Source organism: Jaculus jaculus, chromosome 1, assembly GCF_020740685.1.
Source record: "Jaculus jaculus isolate mJacJac1 chromosome 1, mJacJac1.mat.Y.cur, whole genome shotgun sequence".
NCBI lineage: Eukaryota > Metazoa > Chordata > Mammalia > Rodentia > Dipodidae > Jaculus > Jaculus jaculus.
Window position 1 is genome coordinate 107,852,560 of NC_059102.1, and position 13,552 is coordinate 107,866,111.

The 13,552-nt window shown below is 50.6% G+C and overlaps 1 protein-coding gene across 1 annotated transcript in view; it reads left to right on the forward strand.

Annotated features, from left to right (window-relative positions):
* The first annotated feature begins 1,164 nt into the window (after positions 1–1,164).
* Ccdc180 (coiled-coil domain containing 180) overlaps positions 1,165–13,552 on the forward strand; it is a 60,637-nt gene continuing 48,249 nt past the window's right edge. The window contains 9 exon segments of the mRNA XM_045160078.1: positions 1,165–1,279; positions 2,391–2,581; positions 4,590–4,678; positions 6,674–6,783; positions 7,215–7,343; positions 7,428–7,538; positions 7,676–7,771; positions 9,340–9,503; positions 10,993–11,112. Coding sequence (XP_045016013.1) covers positions 1,175–1,279; positions 2,391–2,581; positions 4,590–4,678; positions 6,674–6,783; positions 7,215–7,343; positions 7,428–7,538; positions 7,676–7,771; positions 9,340–9,503; positions 10,993–11,112 — 1,115 coding nt within the window. The 5' untranslated portion in view covers positions 1,165–1,174.

The following is a 13,552-nucleotide window of genomic DNA, read 5'->3' on the forward strand; positions in this document are numbered from 1 at the left end:
TAGCCCAGGCTGAGCTGGAATTCAGTATGTAGTCTCAGGGTGGCTTCAAACTGCAGGCGATCCTCCTACCTCTGCCTACTGAGGGCTCGGATTAAAGGCTTGCACCACCATGCCTGGCTTCATGTAATTTTTTTTAAGTTTGGGGGCAACCAAAATTACATTTGTTCCAAGGCCTAGAACTCAGAAAACTGGGTAGTGTAAACAGTGTGTCCGAACTATGAAGCTCAAGCCACAACAAATGCCTTGAGTAAACAAAACAAGTAATTTATGGACATTTCCTCTTTGAAAACCTCTGCTGTTCGGGTGGAGACATGGCTCAGCCGTTAAGGTGCTTGCTAGTAAAGCCTAATGACTCGGTTCAATTCCCCAGAACCCATGTGACGTCAGATGCACAAAGTAGTGCATGCATCTGGAGTCCCTTTGCAGTGGCTGGAGGCCATGAGGTGCCCGTCCTCTCTCTCTCTCTCTCTCTCTCTCTCTCTCTTCCTCCCTCTGCTTGCAAAAATATATATTAAAACCTATGATTTCATTCTTTGCCTGACTTTTCATTTCCACTGCTGAGCCTGGCTCTCAGGTCTCCTGCTGCCTCTCTGACCAGGGAAGGAAGCTCGCACAGCCCCAGGACGTTCACTGTCTACGGGAAGGAGGTGGCTCTGCAGGAAGGCAGGGTTAAGGGTCCCTCCTCCCCGAGGCCGCCGCTGCTCTGGGTGACCCCGGCTGGGGCAGCAGCGTGGCCCCGCCCCTCGCGTTGCCTGGGAACCCGCCGGCGTCGGCGTCCGGGCTTCCGGGCCGCGCGGGCGGCTGGCGGGCCGGGAACCCGGCGGGAGGAGCCGTTTGGGTCTCGGGCACACAGTGGGTGGCTCGGTAGCGTGCCCGTCGTGGAGCCGTTCCTCTCCTCTGCGCCGCTTCCCGGGACCCCGCGACTGCTGGACGGTGGCGTGCGGTCCGTCCCTCGCTCGGTAGCCGCGGACGACCCCGAGGAGAGCCGGGTTTCCGCCCGAAGTCCCTCGCAGCTGCGGCTTAACCGCGGCCCCCTGCCGACTGCCCCGGGCCGTCTGTCCCGCCCGGTTGTTTGCAGGGCGGCCGCCGGGACGTCCCTGCGGCTCGGTGCTGTCCGCGCGCCCAGGGCGCTAGGGGACGACCGGACACCGGGCCTGCGCGCGGCCCCTGGAGCATGGCTCCGGGCAGGGGCTTCCGGCCAGCGGCCAGGATGTCGCCCCTGGGCAAAGTGACCCGGGTACCCAGCGGCAAAGTCTACTACCAGATCTTTCAGGCTGAGGTAGGCTCCACCTACTTGGGCACCCATTTCTTAGCACCCCCCACACACTTCCCCTGTCTCCAAATTTTCCTTGCTAAGAGGGTTTTCCAGCCTGGGAACCTGATGGAATATATATATGTACGTTGACAATACTTTAATTAAAAAAATAGTGACTATTGGGTCTTACAAAGTGTTAGCAGAAAATGAACATCTATTTTGGAAAGCTAAAAGAACTTCATATGAAATGTAAGTTACTCAGAAATAGTCCGAATTAACCCCTGGGTCTCTTTCTCATGCATAAAGCCGGTCTGACTTTTCTGCTTGAAAACTGGGTTCCATTTGTATTGTGTTTTGAAGCCTGCTTTTCCTCCTGGACTTCATGGCCACGTTCCGGGGCGGCACCTGCCTAACTCTTAGCTGCTGTACACGTGGTCTGCTCCTCTCCTATGCGCTGTACAGACCAAAGCGGCCTTGGAAGAAACCCACAGACCTTCCGCTCTGAAGTTCTATAGTGCACCTTTAAGTAGAATTTTGGTTCCTAACTTAAGCCCTAAGTAATGCTGTCTGTAGCATCTGTGGCAATCCTCAAAGTAGAAAGAAACCAATTTCCTCTCATTCTCCTGCTCCTTACAAGGAATATATTACTCATAACATCTGCTGTATGTTCTGTTGTTTTCTTGAATGCATTTTGAGATTGGAAACAATACTGTGTAGATTTTATTGTATTTTTAGTTTATCCTTTAAATGGATATGTTCAAGAATACATCTTATAAGGATGTCCATCTGTCACAAAAAAATTCTTTGTAATTCTCACCTTTAAGGAGCACCTCACATTATATCTCAGGGGCATACAATTTTAATCCACTAATTTCCAATCACTGAAAAATGTTTTCAGTTTCTTATGGTTACAAAGAAGTATGAGTTTACCATCACCTCAATCCTCATGTACAGCTCTTAAAACATGCCTTACCTGATGTGGCTGTATGTCTGTGCAGGATACACCCAGGATTGAGTGCCTTCCTGGTGACAGGTTCTCATGGTCCTTCTCAGTTAGGCACAGCCAGCTTGAGAGGACGTGGGCACTTGCAGCTCTGCTTATCTGTCCCCTACCTCCCATCTCCCACGGCTTCAGGCACAGCTAGTCCAGTCCCTGGCAGCCACCAGGAAGCAAGCTGCAGAAAATCCTGTGGTCCCCCAAAGTGGCACAACACCCATGATGAAGAAGATGGACATTCCTGAAGGGGAAACAATGACCCCTCGGCAGAAGAAGTGGATGTGCAGCCTCCCCAACAACTGGCGCACAGAAAACCCTGTTCTCCACAGGTAGGTCTTGCCACGGCACCACACTGCAGGTCTCCCAGTGTTGACACTCAGAAAGATGGGTGCTGAGGAGAAATGGAGTCTCAGGGACTTCCTTTAAGTGGTTTTATTTGTTGATTCTGTTGCGAGAGAGAGAGAGAGAAAAAAAAAGCAAGTGTGTGTGTGTGTGTGTGTGTGTGTGTGTGTGAGAGAGAGAGAGAGAGAGAGAGAGAGAGAGAACACAGTGAATGGGCACACCAGGGCCTTTGCCACCTTGGGCACCTGGCTTACAGGGTTTCTGGGGAATCAGACCTTGTTTCTTTGGCTTTTCAGGCAAGTACCACAACCACTAAGCCTTCTCTCCAGTCCTCAAGTATTTCCTTTAAAAAGGAAGGTAATCACACCTATGTGGAAAGGTTGATTCCCTCGCTTCTTCCTCAATAATATTTATGTATTAGAGAGACAGAGACAGAGGGTGGGGGGAAGTCAGAGAGACTGAGTATTGGCACACTAGTGCTCTTGCCACTGCAAACGAACTCCAGACACACGGGTCTCTCAGTGCCTCTGGCTTTACATGGGTGCATGGGAGTCAAACCCAGGCCATCAAGCTTTCAAGCAAGTGCCTATAATTGCTAAACCATCTCTCCAGTCCCCACAATAACTTTTGCTGGGGTGCCCAGCCCAGGTGTTGGAGGGGACCTGCTTATGGAATTTGAATTCTTCATCGTATTAAGGGGCCACATCATCCCAAAGAGTAGAAGGCATTGACTCAGTGGACAGAGGTCAGGAAAGCTTTCTGAAAAGGTACCTCTGCTGAGACCAGAGGCTGAGGGAGAAGGATAGGGGCAAGGCTCTGAGAAAAATGTTCTTAGTCCAGTGCAGAAGCTGGAGGGCAGTGGGTCTGGAGAGAGAAAAAAGGCCTGAGGCAAGGCAGAGAGAGGCTTTGTCAGCCCCTCAGACTTGTGGACTTTGAGCTGATTTGCAAATGCTCGAGCAGAAGTGACCATGAGGACCAAGAAGAGGCAGACCACTGTAGTCATTTATGCAGCGCTGGTGGAGGATGTGGGAGGGAGGGTAGTAGCTTTTGGTGAGTTTTGGCAGAACCCACCAGGCCCAGTGGTGGATTGTATGGTCAGAGAGGGCACTCAGTAGTCTTAGGTCGCCTGCTGGGTGGACAGCGGAGGTGCTGTTCTCTGAGATAGGAGCAGGAAGATCAGGCTTACCTCGTGAACTTCCCAGTGCAGAAGTTAAACTTGAGATTCCTAAGCATACCATTTCTGCTTGCTAAGCTCAGACTCTTCAAACCACATTTCATCTGATTGCTTTTCATGCAGACTGGGTATTTCTAACATCTCTGTCTCCTGAGGGTCCCCTGCTTCCCAATTCTCAGCCTAAGGCCACTTATCCAGATACTGCAAGGTCAGGAGTTGCAGCTGCCCTCAGGACAGAATTTCAGGGAAGGCACTTGTGGATGCTGACTTGCTGGGACAGACATAGTCTGTCCTAGACACACAACCCGAGCACAGCTCTAAGCCCTGAGCTGGAACAGAGATGAGTTTGTAGCCTGCCAGCATTGTCAGCGGCAGCAGGTACGGAGTCTTAAATCCCAGCGCTTGCCTCCAGCAGCCCAAGGACTTCCCTATCTTTTAGGGCCCTTGTCTCAGGTAAAACCCATGATTCTCAGCTTTGCCACAGGGAGTTCAGGAGGCCCCAGTATGAAGCTGATTTGCTAACACAGAAAGATGCATGAGAACGGGTAACCACAGCTGAGAGCGTGGGGTGGGCCCCTGGGGGGAGTCACGACTGAGAGTCTTGCTTTAGCCACATACACCCTTGTGTTGGCTCTCAAGTTACATCTCAAAGGGTTGCTAAGAAACCTTTTGCTTTTCTGTTCTACTTTCTCATTGTGATAAATGAAGATGATAGGGTGGTTCTCAAAGTGTGTCAAAGTGTGTGGTTGTGTGTCTAGGACACTGCCTGTGGCTGGAGTTAGGTGCTAGGGCCCACTCTTGTTCTCTGCTTGTTTCCTCAGGGAAAAGGGAATAGCCAAGAGGGAGAAAATGCGTGAGAATGAGAACATGATTGCGGCCCGAGAAGTGCGGGGCCTCATGGACCATGTTGGTAAGCCTCCCTCCATTCAGTGTGGAAGGCAGGAGAGCCCCCAGACAGTGGTGTCTGCTGGAACTCCTCTAAGAAAGCGCCTTTCACTCCCACTGGAGTCCTCCGCTCAGCTCCCCACCCACTCCAGAGGCCTGTTGTGGAGCACTCCCTCTGCTCAGGAAGCTGGGGGCAGCCAATGGCCGCTGCAAAGTGGCCAATCTCTAGGAAGAATGCTGCTTGCTTTTCTGGGGGTGATTTCACAGTGGCACATTTCAAGCTGTTTTCTTCTTCCCCGCTGCATTTCCTAGCTTAACTCCATCCCCATATGAGTGCCTCTTTTCTTTATGATCAAACGGGAAACAAGCCCACCCGGCACAATCGTACCCGTTGCCCACTGAGAGAGCCCTCAACTCCACTACCCCATGGGCAGCCCGCTTCCTGGGCAGATGCAGGGCATAGAAGAATAAGAGTTGGAAACAGGTGCAGGCCAAGGGCCAAGGGTCCAGGTCCACGTGCTGCCCAACCACCTGAGACACCATGCCCGGTGTGCTCCCTGCCACATGAAGCTAGTAGCTGACTTGCCTCCTGAGAGCCTAAAGTGTAATAATGGCGTCAGAATAATGCCTGCCAGGGGGCACGCGCCCTTCAGTGTTGGTTCTTATTTCAGCAGATGGTCCCTCCCTGGTTTCTGGTGGGTCGTCTTCCCATATTCAATTTCACAAAAAGCATACCCACACACCATTTTGTTTTTCACTTTCCATGTAGATCTGAGTCCATATATTCAACATTTTACCATGAAATAGGATTCAAGTTAGGTGACGTTGCCCATCTGTAGATTAACAGAAGTGTTCTGGGTGTATTTAAAGTAGGCTAGGCTGAGCCTTGACATTTGGTAGGTTAGGTATATTAAATGCATTTTCAACTCAACAGTACTCTCTTCTTATTTATTTTTAATCTGTTTTTATTCATTTGTTTATTTGTATGCATGTTTCTGTGTGTGTGTGTGTGCATGCTTGTTTTGGCACTGCTCAGGAATGCCATAGAGATGCACTACTTTTTGGGTCTGGCTTTATGTGTGTAGGGGAGTTAAACTTAGCCCAGCATTTTTTATTTATAATGAGTGATCAGGCTACAATCCTAATGTAATTCAGCAACCATCTGTGTAAGTATTTGTGCCATTAAAACTTTTTCTGAGACAGAGCCTCACTGTATGTAGCCCAGTAACCTTGAATTGTCCTCTTGCATCAACCTCCTGAGTGCTCAGGTTGCAGAAGTATGCCAGCATGCTCAGCTACATTTTTTGTTTTTTTGTTTTAAAAAAACACATAAATGTGGGGCTGAGGAGATTGCTCAGTGGTTAAAAGTACTTGCTCTGCCAGCCTTATGACTGGAGTTTGGTCCCAGAACTCAAACAGTGCCAGCTGGAAAGTTGGACACATCTGTAATTCCAATGTGCTTAGGACAATGAGAGGCAGGGTCAGTAGAATCCTATAGCCTACAGGCCATCCTGTCTGGTGTTTGCAGCTTCAAGCAACAAGAAAGCCCCTGTCTCAAAAGTGGAAGGCATACTGAAGATTTCCTCTGACCTCTGCATGAGTGCAGTAACACACATAGCTCCTGTACATATGCACACACTGTACCCCCACACACATATACACCCCAAATCAACTAAAACCACAAATGTGTTTCCACAATACCATCTCAAAAGTTTCACCGGTATTCATTAATTTTTTTAGCACAGGGGGTTTGGAGGCAGGACCTCATTCATGCAGGCAAAGCTCTGCCCCTGAGCTATGCCCCCAGTCGCTTGGTGCTTAGCTGTGCCACCCACCCTTGCTCGCTGTTGCACTCATGGGCCAATTGCATCTCTTCTCCTTTCCTTAAGCCTGCGGCACGCTGGCCTGGCTTTGGGCTCCACCTTCTGAAGCCAGCCCTTTGTGCAACTGCTCTTGCCTGCACAGCCTTCCCTGGGAGTGCTGCCTGCTCCTGCTCCCTCAACCCCTCTGTTCTCCCCAGTTCCCGAGAAGTTCAGCACCATCGCCTTTAAAGAGCAAGAAGAGAGAAAGAAAAAGAACTACAACTGTGCGCTGAAAAGCTTTCAGGATGAGATCTCACAGATTGGCATGGTGAGACCTGACCCTCTCACCTCTGTGCCTGTGGCATTCCCCAGGTGGTAAGGTTTGTCACTGTCCCCAACCTCCCTCCTCCTCCTCACTAACTGGAAGGTCCTCAGTGGCTCTTCAGAACACAAGTGGATGGAATCATAGTGGACATATTTGAGGCCTGTTATGAGAATTGTTGTGAGGATAGCTTTCTTTAACTCTGGCAAAAGTATATAAGTCAAGTGCTGCACCCCTTGTTGCAAGACCCAGAAGATTAGGACTCCACCCATGCAGTGTCCGGCATACCTTTGGTGCCCTTGTCCTATGGGTGTGGTAATCAGCAATCCCCGTTATGACCCTTGTTGAGACAGGAGCAGGTCTGACACCTGCGTGCAACAGGCACAGCCCCTCCCTACTTGGGATGTTGATGCCATGGGGCTCACCTCCTATTGCAGGAGATGGAGCCTCTGGTCTTGGAAACTGGGCAACGGTTTTTGAAGACGCTGTCCAAGTCTGACCAAGACATTGACCATCTCTTCCAAAAAATGGAAGACAAAAGCAACTTCAAGGACTACACCATGGAAGTAAGGGTCCGCTTGTGGCCAGTCCTGCCTCTTCTTCCCCTGCCCTTCTAGTGTCTCCCAGACTGACCTAGCTTTTCTGCACAGATCCTGTTGGAGCTGTGGGATAAGGTGGCTGGGATATTTCTGCAGCAGAAGCAAGAAGTGAAGGAGCTGGACCAAGCTCTGCTATCACTGGAGGTCACTCGGGCAGACAAGGTGAGTTGGCTGCAGACGCCCTCCCCCCCCTCCCCCCGCCCATGGCTTTGTCTTGCAGGGTTTGAGGGACATCCTCCTGTTTCCTGTTCATACTCCATACCTGAGAGTCGCTCACTCTGACGTCTTGTCCTCTCTAGCTAAAGGATGTGTTGAAGAGATACGTAGACATCATAGAGAAAACGTCCTACCTCTTGCAGCCCGATGTGTACAGGCTGATAGATAAAGAAGCTATGGTGAGTGCTCATCTGTAGCAGGGAGCCAGGGCCAGTACCCCAGGGTGCCTGAGTCCAGTGTTTAGGAATGGAGGGCAACTCACCCGGTGGACATCTCCACCTGGCTTCTTTGCTGGGTATCATGTCTGTGTGACTGTAAACACGTCAGGAGAAATCCTTGTGGAGCGGGCTTCCTGTTCCTTGCTATCTTGTCACTGGCACACCCAACCTGGAGCCACTGCCTTGAGCACGGGTGATTTTACCCAGCACTCCCTGAGCCTGTCCCCACCGCTGTGTGCAGCACAATGGGCACTGCATTCTGGAGTCATCACCTTGCGGCTACTGGTGTCTCAGGAGTCCCCCACCCTCACAAGCAACCCCAGCTTGCTCTAGGTTTTTAGTTCTCACCTCTCTCCTACTGGCCACTGATATCTGTGGATGAACGACACCTGCCTCTTGGCTCTGTCACCTCACTCGTGGCCTCCCCCAGCTGTCCTCAGGGAGCATAAGAAATTCAAGGTTGTTGATGATGTCTTCAAAGTAAAGCCCAACCCCTCTGCTGTGTGATAGGACTCTTGTACGGACTGCTCACAGGTGCATCTTGCTTTCGTGGGTGTCCTGTGCCTGTGAGTGCACTCTAGGCCCCAAGCAGGACCTGTCTGCAGGATGGTAATCGAGGTCTCAGCCGCGGCCGGGCCCTTGAGAGACACGAGCATCTTGACGAGCAGACACCGTGAGGGTCGGGAGCGGAGTCTTCAGAGTCTGGGTTCTGCTTCCCTGAGGCACCACCCTGTGCTTATTCTTGGCATGGTGACAGCCATGTTTGCTCCATGTGCTGTGTGCAGTGTCCTCGGGGAGCTCACAGAACCCCATAAGCACAGTACAGAGATAGGGAGTTAGGAAGGACTTGACAAGGCCCCTGCTACCCAAGGCAGCTGGCGTTAAGCCTCGGGCCCCACTGAAAAGCCACACTGGACTTGTGCTCACTGAGCCTGGCAGGGCCCTCACTGCCTTCATGGACTTAGCAAATAGCAGAGGCAGGTGGCCTCTTCCTGAGCTAGCCTGAGGTGATGGTGGCAAGGGACTATTTTAAGGTCAGGTCTCTTAAAGGTCAACCGGTGCTGCATAAGGAAGGATTGTCCTTATTCCTGCCAAGGGCATGAGCTGAGAACAGCTACAAGGACCACTGAAGAATGGTCTGGCTGTGGCCTCACTGAGTGTCTGGGTCCTGCGTCTCAAACCACCACACCTGCGTGGGTCCTGATGGCAGAAACACTGGGCATTTGGAGCAAATTCACAATCCCCAGTGAACACACACAACCCGCTAGAGTGCATAGCTCCCTGCTCCTTTCACTAATGACCCGGGGCAGCTTTGGATCTGAGTTGGGGCTCACATGTTCAGGGTCACAGTTAAGCCTTCAAGAAAGACCTGGTCACCCTCCACGGCTGCCCCTCGTCTACTGCTCCCTCAGCACTCCTGCCACGCCGCCACCACCTCACTGAGCTCTGGCCTGCACCTCCTCCTTCTAGCTGGGCCCTATTCTAGCCAGAGCCATCCCATCCCCAGCCCTGCCCACCTGTGACTCCAGGCCATGAATCAAGCTCTGCTGGGTAACCGGAGAGCCATCGCCCAGCTGTTTGTCAACCTGACTGAGACCATCCTACAGCAGGAGCTCAACAGCCACCAGCGCTGGCAGGGCCTGGTGGATGTGTGGAAGACTCTCAAGAAGGACAGTGTGCTACAGAGCTTCAGGTCTGCCCCTGCCCATGCTGTCCCGTCTCCCAGGGCCAGGGAGGGCTTCCTTCTACCTACTGGTCCTTTCCTGAAAACGCTGCCATCTGTCTCTGCTACTTTTTAAAAGTTACAAGTAGATCAAAGTATAAAGAACAGAATGAAGAGTCATCACTAATCCTTCCCAGGAGAGGCATAGTGAATCCTTGGGCATATTTTCTCCCACAATCTTTTTTTTTTTTTTTTTTTTTGAGGTAGGCCGACCTGGAATTCACTATGTAGCCTTAGGGTGGCCTTGAACTCACTGTGATCCACCTACCTCTGCCACCTGGTGCTAAGATTAAAAGCGTGCACCACCATGCCTGGCTGTCCCCTGCTCTTTTAGACTCATCGACACTATGCAGTTTTATATTTTATTTTCTTCACAATCATTGCTTCCTGAGCATTCTCTGAGCACAGTGAAAATTGTTGGAAAACATCCATCTGCTTAGCTGTGTAATTCCCACTCTTGGTTTTTTGTTTGTTTGTTTTTTATAATGAGAGAGGCAGAATTGATACACAGGGGCCTCCAGCCACTGCAGTCAAGCTCCGGATGCGTGCGCCCCCTTGTGTGCATGCACGCCCTTGCACCCTTGCACCGCCTTGTGCACCTGCCTTACTTGGGATCTGTAGATCAAACATGGTTCCTTAGGCTTTGCAGGCAAGCGCCTTAATAGCTAAGCCATCTCTCCAGCCTTCCATTCTTCTTGGTTAGCCATAATCTGAGGCACTGGGCCTGGGAGGGTGAGCACCTTTCGGGGGGATACAGGCCACCCTTCCAAAGTACATTTCCTCCTTGGTGGAAGGTCAAGAAGAACACCCATTTCCATACTTTGTAGACTAAGTGGGGGTTTTCCTGCAAAATAGAAAGCATACTGAGGCCTGGCTCCACCTTGATTTCCAAATGGCTTCAAGTCCCTGGGTATTCCAAGCCTGCTTCCTGTACAGAACACATATCCTAATGCACCTGCGGTGGGATCTTAATGGTGATCCAAGATGTTCTGTGAAAAGAGCCTTCTGGGTTCAGGATTGAGAGTCTCATAGATGTCAATAGATCTTAGCAATGAGGGCCACGGTTGACTCCCCTGAGCCGAGGCATGGGATCCATGTCTTTGGTTACGTCACATTGCTGAGTCCTCACTAGTACCCAGTTAGGAAGGTGCTATCATGAGCCCCATGTTGTAGAGGAGGAAGCAAGGCTCAGCGTGGAGAGGGGACTTGCGCATTGCCACAGACTCAGGAGTCGTACAGACTCTGAGGCTATTGGTCCTGTGCTCGGCGACGGACCCTTACTGTGGCTGTCAACTCTACCTGCCTGCTCACCTTCCTTCCTCCACCTTTCTCCTGTGCTCAGTGTCCTGGAGGGAGGCCCTGGAGGGACACTAAGGGACTGGGTTGGTGTGGGACTGAATGTTCTTCCCTGGCTCTCCTCCATGCCTCTCCCCAATGTGGTGCTGTGCCGGCCACCCAGTGAGTTCATGGCCAGTGAGAATATCCAGGAACCCCCGGCTATAAAGAAGGAGCTGGAGGCAATGCTGAAGATGCAGGGAGCCCTGCAGCGGGCACGGCTGGAGCACCTCAGCACCATCTGGTACAGGCAGTAGCTCCTTTGGGGGTCCAGTGGGGAGGCCTAGCCCAGTATCCCCAGATCAGGCCATCTCTGGTGCTATAGTGTGGGTGGCAATTTGGCCCATAATCTGAGGCTTCCCAGCCCCGATGGCAAGAAAAGGCATGGCTCATTTGCTGTAGAGACCCAGTTAGTGTGGCTGTGGCAGAAAGCTCCCCAAGGAAGCAGTGATGGGGTGAGGAAAGAGGGAGGGGCAAGGCCAGGGCTTTGGGCTCCATCCCAGGCGCTTTGGAGACGTGGATGAGAGGGGCTGCACACCGGAGGCAGAGGGATCCCTGAGGCAGGTAGAGACTGCTGTCACTTAGGAGACCCATTATGCTTCCTTTCGGAGAGTCAGCTTCATTTCCTAAATAGCAAACTCCAGGCAGTCAACGACCTTTTTGTGAGGTGTGTTTGGCAACAAGGAACTCCCCAGCAGAATCCTTAGCTTTTTCAATATTTAGTCAATAATTTTTCTTTTTAAAATTTTTTAAAATTTTTTCTCAATTGTATTAAACATTTTCCATGATTATAAAAAATATCCCACAGTAATATCCCCCTCACCCCCTTTTCCCCTTTGAAATTCCCTTCTCCATCACATCCATTCCCTGTCTCAATAAGTCTCTCCTCTATTTGGATGCCATGATCCTTCCCTCCTCTTATGGTGGTCTTGTGTAGGTAGTGTCAGTCACTGTGAGGTCATGGATATCGAGGCCAATTTTTTATCTGGAGGGAGCACATTGTAAGGAGTCCAACCCTTCCTTTGGCTCTTACATTCTTTCTGCCACCTCTTTCGCATTAGAGCCTGAGCCTTGGAAAGTGATCGAGATGTTACTTGGTACTCTACTCACTTCTTTCCAACACCATGATACCTTCTGAGTTGTCCCAAGGTCACTGCCATCTGAAAAGAGAAGATTCTCTATCCAAAGGGAGAGTAGCATTAATATAAGGGTATGAATATTAAGAGAAGTGCTTACTGGGCAGTTTGATAAGCATAGTATATACACTTATCCAGACATCATCAGATGTTAACAACCCTAGGGCTCATTACTACCCCTGTTTTAAGTTTTCAGTATCAGGGATGTATTCCCTCCCTTGGAGCGGGCCTCCAGTCCAATTGGAGGGCAGTTGGTTTCCAGCATGACAGATGTGCCACTATTGCACCCGTTGGCTCATTTGGGCTAGCTGGCCAATTATAAGGCTTGCAGTGTCCACTGTTGAGTATCTTCACTGGTGGTGTATCTTTCTCCCATTGAACTGCTTCTTTAAGATTTCTGTCAGCTGGTCTACATGGAGGAGATTATCACCTCAGTTCCAGCAGGATTTCTCAGTGGCCTTGCAGCCTAAGTATGTGGAGTCTTCAGCAATAGGGTCTTACCATCTATTCCTGGTGGGAAACCAAGGGCCTCAGCATGGCCTATGTTCTGGGGGTATCAGGGACCTCCCTGGCCAACAACTTACTGGAAGGTATCCCATCCCTGGCACTGAAAATTTTCTAGCAATGATCTATGGCTCCTGAGTGTTCCATTGTCCAAAACGGAAGGATTCCATTTGACTTATTTATATCCTCTCAGATTTTGATTAGCCCTTCCTCCACCTTTCCTTTACTAAATCTCCTCCCCTGACCTCACTTTGGGCCTTTTCACTCCCATTAATCTATTCTACTTACATATATACAATACCAACCTATTAAGTACCCTCCTTCCTTCCCTTCTATTCCCTTTGTATCTCTTTTTTAGCTTACTGGCCTCTGCTACTGAGTTTTTTTCCTTCTCACACAGAAGCCCAATCATCTGTAGCTAGGATCCACATATGAGAGAGAGCATGCGGCGCTTGGCTTTCTGGGCCTAGGTCACCTCACTTAGTATAATCCTTTCCAAATCTATCCATTTTTCTGCAAATTTCATAACTTCATTTTTTTGTTTATTTTTATTTATTTATTTGAGAGAGAGAGGGGGGGAGAATGAATGGGTGCACCAGGGCCTCCTGCCACTGCAAATGACGGCCAGATGCATGTGCCCCCTTGTGCATCTGGCCAACGTGGGTCCTGGGGAATTGAGCCTCAAACCAGGGTCCTTAGGCTTTACAGGCAAGTGCTTAACCGCTAAGCCATCTCTCCAGCCCCGATAATGTTTCTTAAAAATGTTGCCCATTGGGCTGGAGAGATGGCTTAGCGGTTAAGCGCTTGCCTGTGAAGCCTAAGGACCCCGGTTCGAGGCTCGGCTCCCCAGGTCCCACGTTGGCCAGATGCACAAGGGGCCGCACGCGTCTGGAGTTCGTTTGCAGAGGCTGGAGGCCCTGGTGCGCCCATTCTCTCTCTCTCCCTCTATCTATCTTTCTCTCTGTGTCTGTCGCTCTCAAATAAAAAATAAAAAAAGTGTTGCCCATTTGGCCTAGGGATGTGACTCATTCAGTAAAGTGTTTG